The sequence below is a fragment of the Symsagittifera roscoffensis genome, chromosome 6 (genome assembly GCF_963678635.1).
Source record: "Symsagittifera roscoffensis chromosome 6, txSymRosc1.1, whole genome shotgun sequence".
Classification (NCBI taxonomy): domain Eukaryota; kingdom Metazoa; phylum Xenacoelomorpha; order Acoela; family Convolutidae; genus Symsagittifera; species Symsagittifera roscoffensis.
In genome coordinates, this window is record NC_087067.1 from 49,309,460 (window position 1) to 49,325,954 (window position 16,495).

At 36.6% G+C, this 16,495-nt stretch overlaps 3 protein-coding genes across 4 annotated transcripts in view; 1 reads left to right on the top strand and 2 right to left on the bottom strand.

The window, feature by feature from the left end:
- LOC134847823 (etoposide-induced protein 2.4 homolog) overlaps window positions 1-16,495 on the top strand; it is a 224,570-nt gene that overhangs the window by 94,359 nt on the left and 113,716 nt on the right. The window lies entirely within an intron of this gene.
- On the bottom strand, window positions 1,083-7,437 carry LOC134848051 (PRL-1 phosphatase-like). Its single transcript, XM_063865386.1, has 5 exons — window positions 6,542-7,437; window positions 5,873-6,084; window positions 2,942-3,152; window positions 2,048-2,248; window positions 1,083-1,651 (listed from the first exon to the last, which is right to left on the bottom strand). The coding sequence occupies exons 1-5, from the start codon at window positions 6,696-6,698 to the stop codon at window positions 1,548-1,550; spliced, it is 885 nt and encodes a 294-aa protein (XP_063721456.1). The 5' UTR covers window positions 6,699-7,437; the 3' UTR covers window positions 1,083-1,547.
- On the bottom strand, window positions 11,361-16,165 carry LOC134847713 (clusterin-associated protein 1-like). Of its 2 annotated transcripts, none has more exons than XM_063864896.1 (5): window positions 15,863-16,165; window positions 14,898-15,289; window positions 14,387-14,494; window positions 13,615-13,825; window positions 11,361-11,887 (listed from the first exon to the last, which is right to left on the bottom strand). In XM_063864896.1, exons 1-5 carry the CDS (start codon window positions 16,157-16,159, stop codon window positions 11,513-11,515), a joined length of 1,383 nt encoding a protein of 460 aa, XP_063720966.1. In that variant the 5' UTR covers window positions 16,160-16,165; the 3' UTR covers window positions 11,361-11,512. The 2 variants fall into 2 exon arrangements, with proteins under 2 accessions (XP_063720966.1, XP_063720967.1); XM_063864897.1 differs by lacking the exon at window positions 15,863-16,165 and adding an exon at window positions 15,420-15,534.

The window sequence follows — 16,495 nt, forward strand, 5'->3', positions numbered from 1 at the left end:
TCTGCTCAATTTTTGCACCTTAGCCGCATTAATATTTTTTGTACGATAATTTTTAGGTAATTATTCGTACAATACTGAAGCCAAAAGTCAATCATAGCAAACAAAAAACGTTAAAGTGTCAATGAAATTGAAAAAATCTGATAAAATTTTTGAAGATTTTTCTGCTGTTGATATTCTGAGCCTTTCATGAAAAATGTATATCAAACTCTTTGAGCTACAACAACACTTTCTGAGTTTTTTTATTAACGTAACCCGGATTAATAGAAACATGTGTCAATAAATATACTTTTCGTTCAGCTTGGAAATCTAAAAAATTTACACTTTTAAACATTTGCGCACTTTTTGAATCTTCAAGACTCTAACAAGTGAAACAAGGAAAGAAAATACAAACAGACCTCGAAATTTAACATTTTTCGCCATGAGCCGGAATCGAACTCTCAACCTGGGAGTTGGTGTTTCACGTCCCGGTACCTGCCCCATGTGCTCACAAGGTTCTTAAAATACAAGCCACTAACATGATTGATTAACGTGCTATAAATTTTTCATCGCTATTTTAAAAGCTGTGCAGCAAGTGTCACTAAATGAGCACTTTTATTTGCCAGCTGGAAAATAACTGTCTCCAGTTCGTTAATTAGCACGAAAACATTAGCAAGAGCAAGTTACATACATCGGAAAGTAAATGTCTCGTAATCGTGAACTATACTTTTTTAAATAATATTTTTCTCACAAATATTTATTAAGAGCTAGTCAGTTCTTTGAGGATGATTTAATTTACATCTTTACATCTTTTTTCGGCTCAACCAGCGCCTACTCAATTGTTTTGTCGGCTTAGTTACCGATACATAAATTTCGTTTCAATTCTTATTACTGTGTGCAATTTCCTTCTAGACATTTATTCTCAAAATTAACTCCATTCGAGACACGTATGAAAACTTTGATAAACCTTACCTTGTTTTCGATATTTTCGCAGAATATTTTTTTCGACAGAATTTCGTTCAAATTTCTTGTCGGCTAGCTTGTCATTTTGTTTTTAATGTATCGCGAGTGATGCGAAGCTCTGCTTCGCCCGTATCAAGAAATAGTCCAGTGAAAATCTGAATTGAGCAAAAGGCATAAACGATAGCTGAGTTCTGCAAAAATAAAGACAAATTATTGCGAACATTACAAACCATAGGCCATCTGCATGAGCAACAACAAAATACAATAAAATCTCATGTTAATAACGCTGCTGCATTAACCTAAGCTAAATTGCTTCAAATTTGGTTAAAGATAGGTTAGCTATAATAGAGTCTAGTGATATTACTGCAGAAGATAACAATATGTCAATCGTGATTAGACTTTTCTGACTATTCATCAGATATCAGCAACAGTTCCGTGTAAAATCGGGCATAAACTTCTTCTATAACTTCTTCTGAAGCGCGCAAAACATTGTATATGTGCAATCAATCCAACTAAGCATCTGTGTTTCTGTTTCAAGTTAGCGTATTTCAGTGGGTTTTTCTAAGCTTTGATCTGGAAGCCAATGATTGAGAGCAGTTTGAGTCCAGTTACATAATCTGGAAGCAGGCCATCAGTTTGTTTCTGTTTTGCTTCAGGCGCTTCTTCGATTTGTAGTTCGTCAAAAAGTCCAACTGCGTCTGGTTTATAGCACCTAAAATCAGGCATGCTCAAGTATGGTCGAAACAATGCTCAGGTATGGCCGAAGGCATCAATCCCATCAATGGTCAAACAATGTCATTGACTACCCAATTATTAAAATATTTTTTAACACCAGTAAAACCAATTCTTCAGATACAATTTTGTTTATCTGTCGAAAAAATCAAGCAGTAGCGTTTCAGATCAGTTTACAAGTAAAATGAGGTCAATGAGGTCATTTCTGAAAACATGAATGACGGTAGAAATTGCATTTGTCTCTTTTTTAAACAAAAAATGTCGGATGTTTGCCCTAGTAGAGCTGTTTTCCGGATGATTGCAATACCTGCTGGTTTTTCAGATGTTTCACATATCAGGTGCAAGCAGGGTACCATGAACAACAACTGCACATTACCTCTGCGTTTGGCCCGTATCTGTTCCACCACTTCCAGACTCTTCATGCCACACTCCATCAGGGCCACAGCCACCAGCACCGGCGCCCTGCCCAGTCCCGCCACACAGTGGATGGCCACACACACTGGCTCCTTCTCCTTCCCCCCTTTGCCATCCTTGTCCTTCTCTTTCTCTTTGTCACTCCCAGATGGCGAAGAAGAGCCTGCAATGAAACGATTGAAAGGGTGCGGTGGTGAAGTGGTTACGTCTCTGTCTCTCAATCGAAAGGTCGGATGTTCGAGGCCTACCATGATCCGTGCTTTTTGCTTGAGGCTGAGGTAACATTACACAGCCCAGAAAAATAGCCAAAAAACTGCATGCATGCCTTAACCTAGGGGAAAACAGCGCTTCTCCGTGAAGAGCTGAACAGCTAGTATGTTGGACCTTTCCCTTTTGTATAAACCGTCTTAATTAAAGGCTTGGACTTACCAGTTGAATGAATGGATCGTTAACTAATCCCTTTTTTATCTCTATAGTACTGAGACATGAATAACCACCGCTATGAAGGTTTAACTCAACGACTAGGCATAGACGAATGTTGTACCTAGTACTGAATCCCCCAGCAATGGGAGGGGTGTTTAATAGTTAATCAGCACTGATATATTCATACGAATAAGCATTCAAACTATTTCAATTTACTATGAAACACCCCCCACTGCCCATTTTTATGACTAAAAATAAAAGTTTCTTATAACTTACCTAAAAATAACTTAATCGTATGCAATTAAAAGTAATCATTTCAAACCTATGACATTATCAAAAACAAATCCGTTTAAAAAACAATCTTTTTGCATGTAAAGATGCACGAAAAAATCATAAGGCTAGAAAACATCTTCATTGTCTCAGACCAACTTACCTGCACTATTGTGTTTGTTGAGGTGGTTGTTGTTCTCGGTTAAGGCAGAATTAGCATTAGACGATGTGGGCGTAGATCCCTTGCCCCCCTCCTCCTTCTGTTCCTTCTTCTCCCTCTGCAGTTCTGCCCTCTTGCCCTGCAGCAACTCAATCCATGTGTTGATCACTTCAGGAGAGGGTGCACTCCCGTCTTGGTAAGGCAAATCAATCACCTACAAACACCCACATAAGAAACATCATTCAAGGCCATTAAAATGGATCAAAAGGCTACATATCAAATGGTGGTATCAGAGGAAAGGAAGGTAACAGTTTACGCTTCCCTTTCGCTTGCCTCAATAAATTATCACAACATGACAGAAGATTACGTTTGGTTTGTTTACCAAGCAACTCCCGTGTCGAAAAAATTCGAGGAGCTGAGATTCATCCTTTGATCGACTTAATAGCTGAGGACTCCGTAGCCCAAGTTTATGATTAAAAACTTCGTTAGTTTGAATTAAAACAAAAAGCAAATTTGATAAATTCGGAAAATGATTTTCCATGAAAAGTATTTCATTATTTTTTTTAAATGGTATGTATATCGCATGTAATATCTATCAAGCGACAGCCGCGCAAAAAGTGCAGCAGTCAACTAAATGAAGTGGTGCTCCTTGTTTACAAATGGAATTTAGAGTCCAATACAAGTATTAGTAGTAGCTTGCGTTAGCTTATACGCAAATTTAAGGAGTTCAATTCACCACAGAAGCAAAAAAATTTCCTGTCAGAGTATTGAGTAAGAAAAGAACACATTTGATTTTTTTTTACAATTCAATAGCCTCTTTTTCAATGAGAGTGGAGAACAATTTGAAGGAAGATATGGTCAATTTGGTGTCAGCAACTCCTGCTTAATATTGCTAGTAATCTACGCATCAGCGACTTCTCAAAGTTGGCTCTCGCCCAGACTATAATTAAGTTACACCGGAAAATCAAACTCCTCCGCACAATCACACGTTAAACATACGAGCAGAGAAGTTTAAAAAATGGTCATACGAAATTATTTAAACGGGACAAAGAGACTACACAATTGAGCAAGCAGAGAATTGACACGGAGCCAAGTTGAACTTCGCTTATTCCAATGACAAGAAAAAATGTTGGACCGATGATGGAAAATAAGGGGGAAAAAGAAACAAGAAACATCAAAACAGATAAACAAGACATTCGGAAAAGTGTCTACTAAGACATTCGGAAAAGTGTCTCAAGAAATCTTTTTAAAAAAATTCAAAATTCCAAGAAAAATTATTTAAATTTTAAGCAGTGTGAACTTCAAGAGGCCTTAATTATTGGCGTTTTTAATAAATGTCCAAGTTGAGAAAACTGGATCAATATGTTTTGCATATTTTGGTGTGAAACCAAAATTGGAACAAAAATTCAACTCCACTTGTAAAACAAAACGCACTTGAATATAAAAAGTACCTCGAAAAAATCAAACGCAAAAAAGTCGCAGAAAAATAAAGCGTAATTAACTTTTTCCTGAAAAAAATCACATAACCAAAATGAATGTCTTCCTGTCGGTCGTTGAAACTTAGTAAGCATTGCAAAAGAAGGGCCGGTAGACGCCGGATGGAAACTAGTCTCGAGATTTAAGTGGCCCTCACATCAGCCAGTTTAGCACAAAGAAAATATTCACGCATAAATATAGACAGCGAGGCAATTCAGCTATGCTGATTTAGCTATGGTTAGTTGATATACCTAATTAACCCAAAAATATCGAAAAACTTCAGTACCAAGAAAATTTTCCGATTAACACTCTTTCATAACCCAATAAAAGAAAACTGGGTCAAATCTGAAAATTTAAGTATATTAATGAACTTTAAAAGCATTCATGCTTTTTCGGGCCATTTGTACTTTCATTATCGGAGAGCGTAACTTTCCTTCCCTTCTGAAAAGGATTTTTAACTGAGCTTAGAACGAATCAAACATCAAAACGCGAAAAGCAAATTTGAGCCTGATCAAATTTCAAGGCGTTTTCCAAACACGCACCATAAAAAAAGTGTTTTCAGTTTATTCGACAGCACTTCAAACTATTTAGTACTAAGTTGTAAAATAAACAAGAGTATCCGGCTACTGTGCAAGAAGCACAAAAAGTTCCGACCACATTTTATTTGTCGTTTCTGTGCGTGGTGTGATGAGAAGCGCTTTAATTTTAGTAATTTAAGCTAATTTAAGCATATTCGACTTCGGGGGTCTTTAAAACAATAAAAAAGGATAGCCTGTTGTGCTGTGCAAGTAGCCAAGAATGTTCCGACCATATGCATAAAAATTACATATTTTTTTCATGTCTTTTCCAAGTTGTTTTTTGGGCGCGGTGTGATGAAATGATCTGAAGAAAACCTAAAATTTGAATATACTCGACAGTCAGTATAAAATAGACAGAACTATTCCAAGAAAAAAAATCCGAAAAAAAATTTTTTTTTTGCAGAAATTGTTTTGAACTTTTGAAGTTGTTCCTTCCAAAAGTGGCGCTAAAAACTTGGAAAAATAATTTCACTAAAATTTCATGGCTCTTCGTTCTAAAATAAGCCTGCTCTTTTGATTTAATTGCTCGAAACAGCTTTTTGATTGACAAATTATGTGTTTTTTGATTGAAAATTAAGTACTCGAAACAGTTTTTTGATAAAATTAACAAAATTTGAGAAAACTAGATCAATAGGTAAAACTTTTCTTTCCCTGGGAAATGTGATAATTAATTTATATTTTCGAAATTTGAAGTCACGTTTTTTAGATCACGTTTTTCGTAAGCTTTACATTTTTGCTTTTCGATAGTGAAGTTTGCCTTCCTTTTTGAAAAAAAATCAGCAGGACTTTTATAAGAGTACTCACTACGTTCATAACTCTTAAACAGACCCGAACATAGATAAAAAGAAGCTTCTGTAAGCGTGTAGCTATAGTGACTAGCCTGTATGTTGGCCTGTTTGAATGGCTCAAGGGAGTATCTGCTCTCGCAGACTCTGACCACACACTTGCAGTTGTGTTTGTTCAGCTCCTGGATGAAGAAGGGCACTGAGGTGTCTGTGGGCATCATGAGGATGAGGAACTTGAACTGGTCTCCACACTTGATCTCCGCACTCTGCGGCAGCAGACACTTCAGATTGGACGCACTCGACACTCCTGCCACACAAACGCAAACACGCCTTCGCTTATTTAGTTACCATCACAGGGCAACTCATTGAAATCATTTAGGCCTACTTTTTCAGGTTAAACTTTTAGTTTGGAACAAAGAAAGGTCTTTTCGACGAAAACCGAAATTTAAATCGATAAAGACGAAAAGTTATTTTTCTAAAGTGTGCCGGAGACGCTTGAAATTTGAATTCATTATGAAACAAGATACCAAGTGATTCAGTCCTTAACCCGACACAAAAAGTCTATATTCCGATTTGATAACGCTTGCTACTCGCAAACGTAACGAAACGCCGGCTTTCATTCGCAGAATTTCTCATTCATTGCTTCCTCGATCATTTATTTCTGTTCTGACTTCACTGTACAGAGAAATGACATACTCGCAGACCACCCCTTGAAACGTTATGCTGTAGATATACGTCTATAAACACATGACGCACGCCCATACCTGAGACTGAAGTGTTCACACTCCCTGTTCCCCGCGAGGCAGCAGTTGATGAGGCACTTTGGTGGGGAGTGGGGGTGACAGACGAGGACGATGATGACTCAGCCGCCGCAGTCCCATTTGCAGCAGGCTGGTACTGGAATCCCACTCCTGAGCGCATCTTCCCAATGCAACAATCTAATCGAACACTACCAAGACAATAGCTAGATAAAAACTTCACCAGTAATCAGTGAAATAATGTCGACGCCACACAAAATAGGTCTCCTTTTAGAGACAGAATATCGGATTCGCACACTAACGAAAGGATAAATTCACCGACGCTCTTTCAGTGTGGCCACCTTATAAGCTGATACTTCTGGTGCGTGAAGTAAAACTAATAATACTACGAGCACTAGTTATAACTAATTTTCACCACCCTACACAATAAGGGAATCCAGTCAATGAAATCCAACTGCAGGATCAAATAAGAATAAAACAATGATTGACAGTTGAGAGATTACAGAGAAGATATTCTAACGGCAATTGTGATTCAGCAACTCACTAATGATGAACTAGCTATACAGTACGAAACTAATTTGTAAAATATTCTAAAATAATGTGATTCGGCAGAGTACAAACAAATGCAGTAGTCCTATATCTGCGAATGCTCACTAATTTTTTTTTCTTCAAATAAATAGTATTTTTTCTCGATAGTTTCAGTTGATTGAGGTAAATTATGTATTTTTTCTAGTCGATTCAGCAGTAGTTTGACTCTGGACTTCGACCAGAACAAAGACGGTGTTCAAGTGATTATAAGTTGCAGTACTATTTGACAAGTCAGAGCAGTGGAACCATTTCGCATTTTACACACTAGGGCACAACCGAACATTCAATTAGTCTGAAACGCGAAAAAGGAAGTGAATTCAAGTGTTATTTTGTAAAAGTATAAAAATGAGTCCCGCAAATTTAACTAAGATTTGACGGAATTTTCATTTTTTCATTTTATATAGGTATATAAAAGAGCTTGTTTTGACCACCCCGTAAAAAACTAGTGGGGATGTAGCGTATCGAAAACGCACACCATATGAGCTGTGTCCCTCAAATACAAAAATTAGATATAAAATGTAAATAGTTGTATGCTCAAATACATTGCTCTATGAAATGCACAAAATTGAAAAGAGTTTCTCGGCACATAAAAAAAAAACAGCTCTTTTATCTTTGATGCAATTACCATTTGCGACTGACTCGACTCGCGGAAACCTCAAAGAAAATATTGGATCGAAATTAGTGTACATTTTCCCGCCCCGTTTCCAATCCTGCCCAAAATTTCAAAGGAATCCAAATTGAAGGCATTACCAATAGACACTTTGGGGTAATTAGGATTTTGAGAGTATTTCCAATTTCTCCACAAATAAATTTCAGGGTCATATATCTTTCTCTGAAAACCCCTGGAGAAAAATAGAACTGAATGAAAATCGCTATGATTGAAAAATGTAGGCAACTCAACTCGAGCTTGAAAAAAATTGATTCACAGGGAGAAATTCAGATAAGACTGTGGAAATTAATCTCAGCTGATACTATGTGAAAAGTGGGTAGCTGATTGCACTTTTATTTGCTCAGACTGCGTTTAGTGATTTCCTGAACTAGGAGAAAATTGACAAGGACTGTCACGGGAACAAAGCTAAAATTCTGAAAACGGATGCAAGAGTAAACTGCCGTTTTGTTGTTGTTTTTTTTTTCATAGCAACTCGGAGCTCTTTTTTCATGAAAATGGTGAGAATCAATTAGCGAGCACATAGTAACACAGATAATACCAATTTATCGAACCATAGATAGTAGCAGACTCAATTAAAAACCTCAGACAGAGATAAACTTTAATGTACACATCCAATACTACTAAAATATCCATTTTTTCCAATCATGAATAAAATTCAATTTGATGAATTCACCTGACAGTCGATTTATTCACCAATTATGACAAGAAGTTGATAATCAACTGAGTATCTTTTGTGAACAATTCAGCCCAAAAGTAACACTGCATTTCTTTAAACGAACAAATTTAAAAAAGAAGAAAAGTTGAGTAAACTCTCTTGTATTTTAGTCTCAAAAACGGAAAATTCCAGACCCTTTTCCCGACACAGAGACAAGTTCATCAATTATTTTGCTTTTTTGAATTTAGCAGAAAAAAAAAGAAATATATTCCCTTAAAAGTGATTAATTAATTTATGACTGACACTTTATTGATAAAAATAACCCATTTTGAGAAAACTGGATCAAAAAGTAACTTTTTTTCTTCCTCTGGGAAATATAATAATTAAAACCCACTATCGAAACCAAAAGTCGTTTATGCTTGTCATGGACTTTAAAATTTTGCTATTCGGTAATGGAGTTTTCCTCCTTTTTAAACAAAAAATGAACTAAATTTTAAAAGAAGCCAAAAATCAAACAGCAAATAATCAAATATAAGCTTGAACAAACTTAAAGGCTTTTTCCTGAGGAAAAAAAAAACAAAATCATCAAGAATTATGTAGGCGTAATCCCTACGTTTTTTTGACACTGTAACACGCATATCTAAAAGCAATTGCGGGGAAAGTTGACAGCCTGATCTGACGACCGTTTTTTGTGTTTAAATTATAATCATATTCACAGCTGCAGAAAGTAAAACGTAATGTCTTAGTCTCTTAACATGTTTTCGGCCATAAAGAAACCCAATTATTCGCTCCTTAAATCAGAATACTCAGACAGAGTTTTCTCGATGCCAGAAAAAAAAATTTCAGGAATTTTCATTTGCGGGTCAAATAACGACCGAAAAGTCTTATCATCAGATACCATTCTAAACCATTTGAAATTTACTTGCGTAGAAAAAAAACAACTTTTAAACCAAGAAAAGTTGAATGCAAACCCTTCTACTTCCTTGGCAACTTATTTTTTAAGACATCACATCGAATAGTTTTCTCAGAAGCGTTTATAGGCCTTTCTCATCTTAAGAAGCAATTCAACTGTTGAAAGGTTTCTAACTATAATTGCATAACTGACAAAACTAAGTAGAATTTTCTGCAAATCACAGTAATAGAAAAAAAAACGACAAACAAACGAAACGAAACGATTCAGAGCTAGTTTATTAGCAACATAAGCAAAAAAACTTCCAAATGAAACGAAAACTTTTTACCGCAGACCTGCTCAAATTATATCTGTTGACCAAATATGCTAACAGAGATAACAGCGTAGATAACATTTCTAAAATAAATAATCTTTTTGGTCATTTCGGCCAGTAATTTTATCTGTTTCAAATTTTATTTGAAATGCCGGACCAAAATGGTTGCATATGATTATCTAGTCAAACAATCAGATTGAACCACATTGATTTCAGATCAAAATGTAGAAATACTCATTTTGGGCCGTTGAGTGCATAAGACCCCATACTTCAAACAAGACCCCAAACAAGTCGGCGATGCGACTGAATTGGTTGCATTTGGATTAGAACTCTTAAAAGAACACGTAAAATGTGAAATAAAATTGTGGTTTCTGCGATTCGCAGAGGATCTGTTAAAGGCTTTGCAGCCTGTTTAAGCATAGTCCATTTATCTTATTTCCCCACATTCTAGACTGAGTAATTTAATAGAAATAGTTTTACTACTATTGCAGCCGAAATCGGTCAGGCTGTGGTAGACCTGAAGTTAGAGGTCATGTGAGAGCTCATCCTCACACTATCATTGCAATGACAGAGGATCAATTACACAAGCTGACGCTCAAAGTAAACGCCTTACAACTGTACTAAGTGCCACTAAAAAGGTTCTACTATATTCGTGGATTGAGGAAATTTGCATAGAGGTGAAGCAGCGATTCGCACACACCAGCTAGACAACCGCAAAAGTGCCACCAAATAAAAAATAAAACTATTTCAATGTTTTAGATTTGAACCTTTGACTTGTAGCTTAGGAGTCCTCGCATCTGCGATACCATCACTCGGATGTATGCCTACACTAGCCACTAATAAAGCAGCAAAACATGATATTAATTTGCTTATGATTGAAAATATACGAAAGCCACCAAATGAGCACTTTCATTTGCAACTTAGGCTGGGAAAATTTGCTTCCTTGCATTACCATAACCCTACGGTAAATGAGACGACATAAATCTATCCCACCGACGATATACTAGAGCGGGAACTTTCTTGCTTGCAAAGAAAAAACAGTTCTTAATCGCTCCCGAACGACCATTCTCATCCCAAGCATGGACGTTACCGTTGCACAAATATGCAAATTAGTAGCTTGAACTTGATTTAGCTACAAAATCAGTTATCGGACACAGAGGCAAAACTGCACTTCGCAAATACAAGCAAATGGGCAGCTTTAAAATTTCAATTAAACACTCAAGTACGTCAGAAAAGAAAAAATCGACTTAAGGATCCAAATCATGGCCCTCCATATTTCGAGTTACTTTCTTTCGCGCTAAACTATCTTATCCGAATTGCTGTGTTACCTAAATAAAGTAAATACCAAGCAGCAGAGAATACGCGTCAATAGCATTTGAGCATTATTAAGATATACTAAAAATGAACCCAAACATGAACAAAAAACTTAGCGAATTCGTAGGGAAAAGATACCTACATTATAACAGCAGCTTCTGTGAGTCTTATGCTTCAATCATTGTGTAACATCGCTAACGGAAAAAGTATATGCTTCAATTTTGATAATATTTGCTGATTGCAAAAACTCTTGCACTAGCATTTTGACTAACTTTCTTTTTTTTTCGGGAAAAGAAGTTTTTTTTTGCGATGGTAAGGCAGTTTCTAATTATATCTGCTTCTAATTGTCTAAAAGCGGCAAACTTTATACACATGTCAATTTTCTTTCTACATACAAACATATGCTTGAATTTACATATTTACAATTATGAACACAGTACTTTAAAACGTTGCTCCCGCTTCCCATTCCAGAAAAGACTGAGCCACTTGTTTAAAGGAAATTAGAACTGCAAATTTGATTTTTTTTTCTAGAAATTATCGTCATCATCTTCATCTTGTCCTAACGACTCGGACGCTCCGAATCTTCCTTTCGAATCTCGTTGACCTTTTCCTTTTTTTCCTCCTCGCGCTCTCGGGCGACTTTGTCTGTCCAGGTCAAAATTGTCGTCATCCTCATCATCATCATCTTCATCGTCTTCATCTTCCGATCCATCGGCGCCAATGTTCAGATCTTCATCTTCGTCGTCATCATCGTCTTCGTTTTCTGAGTCATCTTCGTCTTCATCCGAATCATCGTCTTCGTCTCCATACATTTTATTGCCACCTTTTGCACCCAATGGACCCTTTTTCAAAGCACTGGCCCCACCTGGACGGTCGTTGCGCTTTTGGAAACCGTCTTCGACCTTAAACAATTCATTTATGATAAATACATTTCCATGCCTAATTTAAAACTTTTGAATCAAAAATTCCCATATTTAGGTAAATCTCAAACAGCAGAAGTTTGTTGATTTAAAAAGCGTTCTTCAAACTACCTGCAGACTGTTCCGACAACACTGATTTAGAAGAATTCAAAAATAAGCTAAAACGATTGAATTTTTTCTATCCAATTTTTCTTTTATTTTTTTCTGAAAAGGGTGTTTGAATTAGGTACACTATTAATAGAAAGAGTGGAAGCTGCAGCAAAAAACCTTTTTAACTATCAGGAATGCGATTTGGAGGCCAGCCCATATTCTCTAATTTAGTCTCAGAAAGCGAAGCAAGACTGCTTGTATATCAGGGCAAAGCCCTGAATGTTCCGACTACCCCTTAACCCATATCGAATAATTTCTGTGAAAAATTTTAACACAGACGCAAAGCGAAAAAAGATAGAAAATTATAAAGTGAAAAAAGAAAAGATAGAAATAAGGCTTGAATTAGAAAACTTTGCTAGGTATGGGCTTCGAACCTTCGCCCCCGAGAACTGGAGTCTCCTGAACTGTCCTCACGGCCACGAACGCTTAACAACCGGCAAACGCCAGTCACAAATTAAGCAGCTACATATGCTAACAAATTGCCACTGCCATGCATCAAAAAGTGGCACCAAATACAAATAGGCACAATTTTGCAAGTAAGTTTGGTATAAAACAAACTGAAAACATCCACACTAATTTTGCAGGTAATTAACTGGAAAGCATAGAGCCACATTATGTATAAATTAAGCATTTCAAAAAACTGCGAGATATGTTGGTGAGAAAACTTCTGAAACCGAGTTTTGATCATTGTTGTTGTTTGAAACAAATAGCTTTTTTCGGTTCATGTGATGAATTGAAAAAGCATCAACTGTGTTAACTTTTTACTATTCAAATGTCAAAGCACATGCTAACAAAAAGCCGTAAAAGTGCCCCAAAAAATCCACCAATATTTGTTAGAACAAAAGAATAGTAGTAAGCAATAACGCTCACTAAATTTCGATAATGTAAGAAAACTACAAATTTTGGACAATATCCAAGATCATGTGTAAAAAAATTGAGTCGTACGACCGATTTAAGATTCGGGTAAAATTTTCAAATCGCACATAAATTAGTCCAGAGCATGGGCCAAATTAGCAATTTTCAAAACTTTGGTCAAAAATATCGGAGGTAAAAAATCGTTTTAAATTTGATTTCAGGGAGTAGATATCTCCAATGGGGCATAAAAAAATTTTGTTAAAAACGATAATTTCGATCGCCGAAAGTTGACTAAAAAACATACCAAGCATAAATATTCCGTTTTCTTCGAAAGTCGGAGCAAAGATTCAGATCAATTTTTCTTGTGAGAAAATATTCAGATCAATTTTTCTTGTGAGAAAATATTCAGATCAATTTTTCTTTTTAATTGTATCGTTTTTTTTAGAAGCGCGACCAAGGCAGAAAGAGCTTTAACATGATACCAAAATTGACCTTCTATGAGCTTACCTTGAGGTAGTTAAAATCATAAAGAAAAAAACACCCAATGTCATAGTTTTTTCTTAATAATAGTGGGTGGTCGGATCCATTATATATACTTCATCTGTATTCATATCACTTATTTGCATTCAAATTCTTATTCTCTCAAGACTTTCGGCATTGCTTCAATGAAAGCTGACTTCAAAAACAATACAATCACTTCTCACCTCGTCCTCTGAGTCGTTGAGGTCATCGTCATTAATGTCGTCCATGTCTCTGCCCCCTCCTATACCCATTGCATGGTCTGCATTGTTCATGGCATTGAACACCGACTGTCTCTTCGCACTCTCCACTCTGCTGTCGAATGCATCCAGGTCCCTCTGAGACGCCTGGTGGAACTCCTCCAGCTGACTCTCCAGGTACGTCAGGTTCCGGAACCTGCATCAGCAAATTAACTACATTAAAGTGACCCGGGAGAACGTTAATTGCCTCGCTACTGCTACCAACGTAGATTATTCAGAGAATTTTAGGGACCAACCGTGCGATATTCCCCAATCGTTTGGGGGAGGGGGGGGGGAGAGAAAATATGAATTTTTCACACGGTAACTTTGTTGAGAATAATATGACATCCCCTACATTCAAGATTTATCAATTGATTATAATTAAAACGTCGATTTAACTGTTATGCAGCCCATCAAAATACGAATTGATTGAATAACTTCAAAATATAAGCGCGTTTGTATAAATTGCATACAAAATTAATAATCAAAAATAATTCATGCTTGTGGGGCATTCTACGGTAATTCACTTAGGGGGAGGGAGATTGTGCTGTTGATCCAATTTTAGTGTATATCGTACAAAAGCTCAGAAGTCCGAAAACATTTCGAACTTAGAAGTTCAAGAGCTGCTGAAGGACAACAACTTGAAAACTGCCATTTAACAACGCCTTTAAAAACGTATTATTGAAGAATGGATCGTTCTGACATATGGTAAAAGTACCTGATGATGTACTCAGTATATAACTTCTCCAGTTTCTTCTCCTCTGCTTCATACTCGTCCATGAATGCAGGCCGCACAGACCCCAGACTCTTCAGGCGCTTCTGCAACCTAAATGAGAAACAGAACACTACATCAAAGCTCGCAGGCGAAAGGGAGCTTATCATAACTAAAACGGTATGCTCTGTTCAGATACATTTAAATAAAGTGTGTTTTGAGAAACGATTTTTATCTCTGAGTTCAAGGCTAACATTGGCTTATGCAAAACTCAGACAAGAACTCATCCACTAGAAACAAGCAAAAAGAGCGTTATTAGAATCGGGAGTTTAATCGGGAACAATTCAATAAAACTGAAATTCGTCCCACCGAAATGCTGGGTACTCTTCGCTAAACCTTTTTCACTGCACCGCGACAACTCGCAAAACTTGAGAAGAGCGAATAGTTTTGAAAATTAGTTTATAATGACAAAACTTCGGTTTAAGGTGGCCAGTGCTTTGAAAGTGTTTATACATACCTCTCTAATTCCTCGTGTCTATTGGCTGTCTTGGACTCCAGATTAGCTTCATCAGTGGCCACATTGTCAAGTAACTTCACTGTCTTGTTAATCTCGTTATCAATCGATTGAATTGCTTTCTGAATATCCCGCCCAATTCCATCGATATCAGGGGGCTTATTAATCGCATCTTGTCTCAACCTTTTAAGCTCAATCTCTTTCTCCAATAGATCATAAAGCATAGCGCCTTTTTCTGTTATGAGAGAACTCAGTTCTCGTATCTTTCTGATTTCCGTCTGTTTACCACTGAATTCGGCCTTTTTGTATTCGTCTAAGCCAAGTTCTGAGTCGGTTTTGGCCTGCGCTGCAGCAGATTTGCTGATATTTATTGCATCGTAAAGCAGGGAGGCTACCTGTTAAAACAAAAACTGAGATTACCTTTTTACCCCACATCTTTTGAAAAATCTCCGCATCGATTTCTTCGAGCATGGAAAACTTAGTTAAACCATTGACCATACAGTATAAACTGCTAGTAATAAAGACGTAGTACAATTCCACGTCAAATTTCTCGAAAAGTTGAGACCGCGTAGTCATTTTTGCCACGTCAAGATGAAAGTATATTCACAAATATAGAAGCAAGTTTGTTCAAACGAGTACAAATTAAGTAACTAGAAGTAATCTTGCGCTCTTATATGACGTCTTGAACGAATAGAGCTGAAAGATACACAAGTACAAAGAGAAAATGACTAAAACTAAGGCAATTCATTCTGTCATTCTAAAAACACAGACTTTATTTTTTTCTCTTTTTGTAAGGATCATAGTGAGCGAAAAAACTTATTTTCTCTTTAAACTAAAATTTTTTTTAAACATACATCACAACAGGTCTCTACCTTAATTTCGGAACGGATTATCACGTAGTTAAATATTTATATATTTTTGTTTTGGCGTTAAGAACAAGAAAAAATTGATGTAGATGATGTTTATACCTTAATGAGTTCCTTGACTGCATGTCTGTCTGCCTGATATAATCTCTTTATATTCAGTTTCAGATGTGCTTTTACAGCCAAGTACTGTACAATTGATTTCATAAACAGAATTCTGTCAGCTTCTTTCTGAATTGAGTCCATAATTGCTGCATTTTGATCGTAGCGAAGCACCAGCCACCGAAGCATTTCAGCCATTAGTGGGAAATTCGGCTGGCGAAAACTCTCGAGAGATATTTGCTTGGGAAAGTTGAGAGCCCTCATCATTTCTGTTAAGTTTCGAAGGTCTCTATAGGACATCTTTTCTAATCTGAAATTATCAATAACAGATAAGCTGAAGCCCAAAGAAAAACTTAAGGTCATATGTAAGTTAAAGCTGGGCGGGGGCATGACAAAATATCGCAAGCAAAGGGGGTTTGGCACAAAAAATGATAATTTACTGCGACTATTTTTAAGTACGACCGAATTGATTTTCCGGGCTTTTCAAACTTAAAAGCAAGCGAATTTTTCGAAACATTTCTTTCTACATTTTTCGAAACAAGCGCCAGATAATTTTTGGGAAGGCAAGCCATGAACGTTTGATTTTGGAAAACTCATGGGTCTTTTTTTACTAGGCCTTAGTAATTCTCAGAAGCA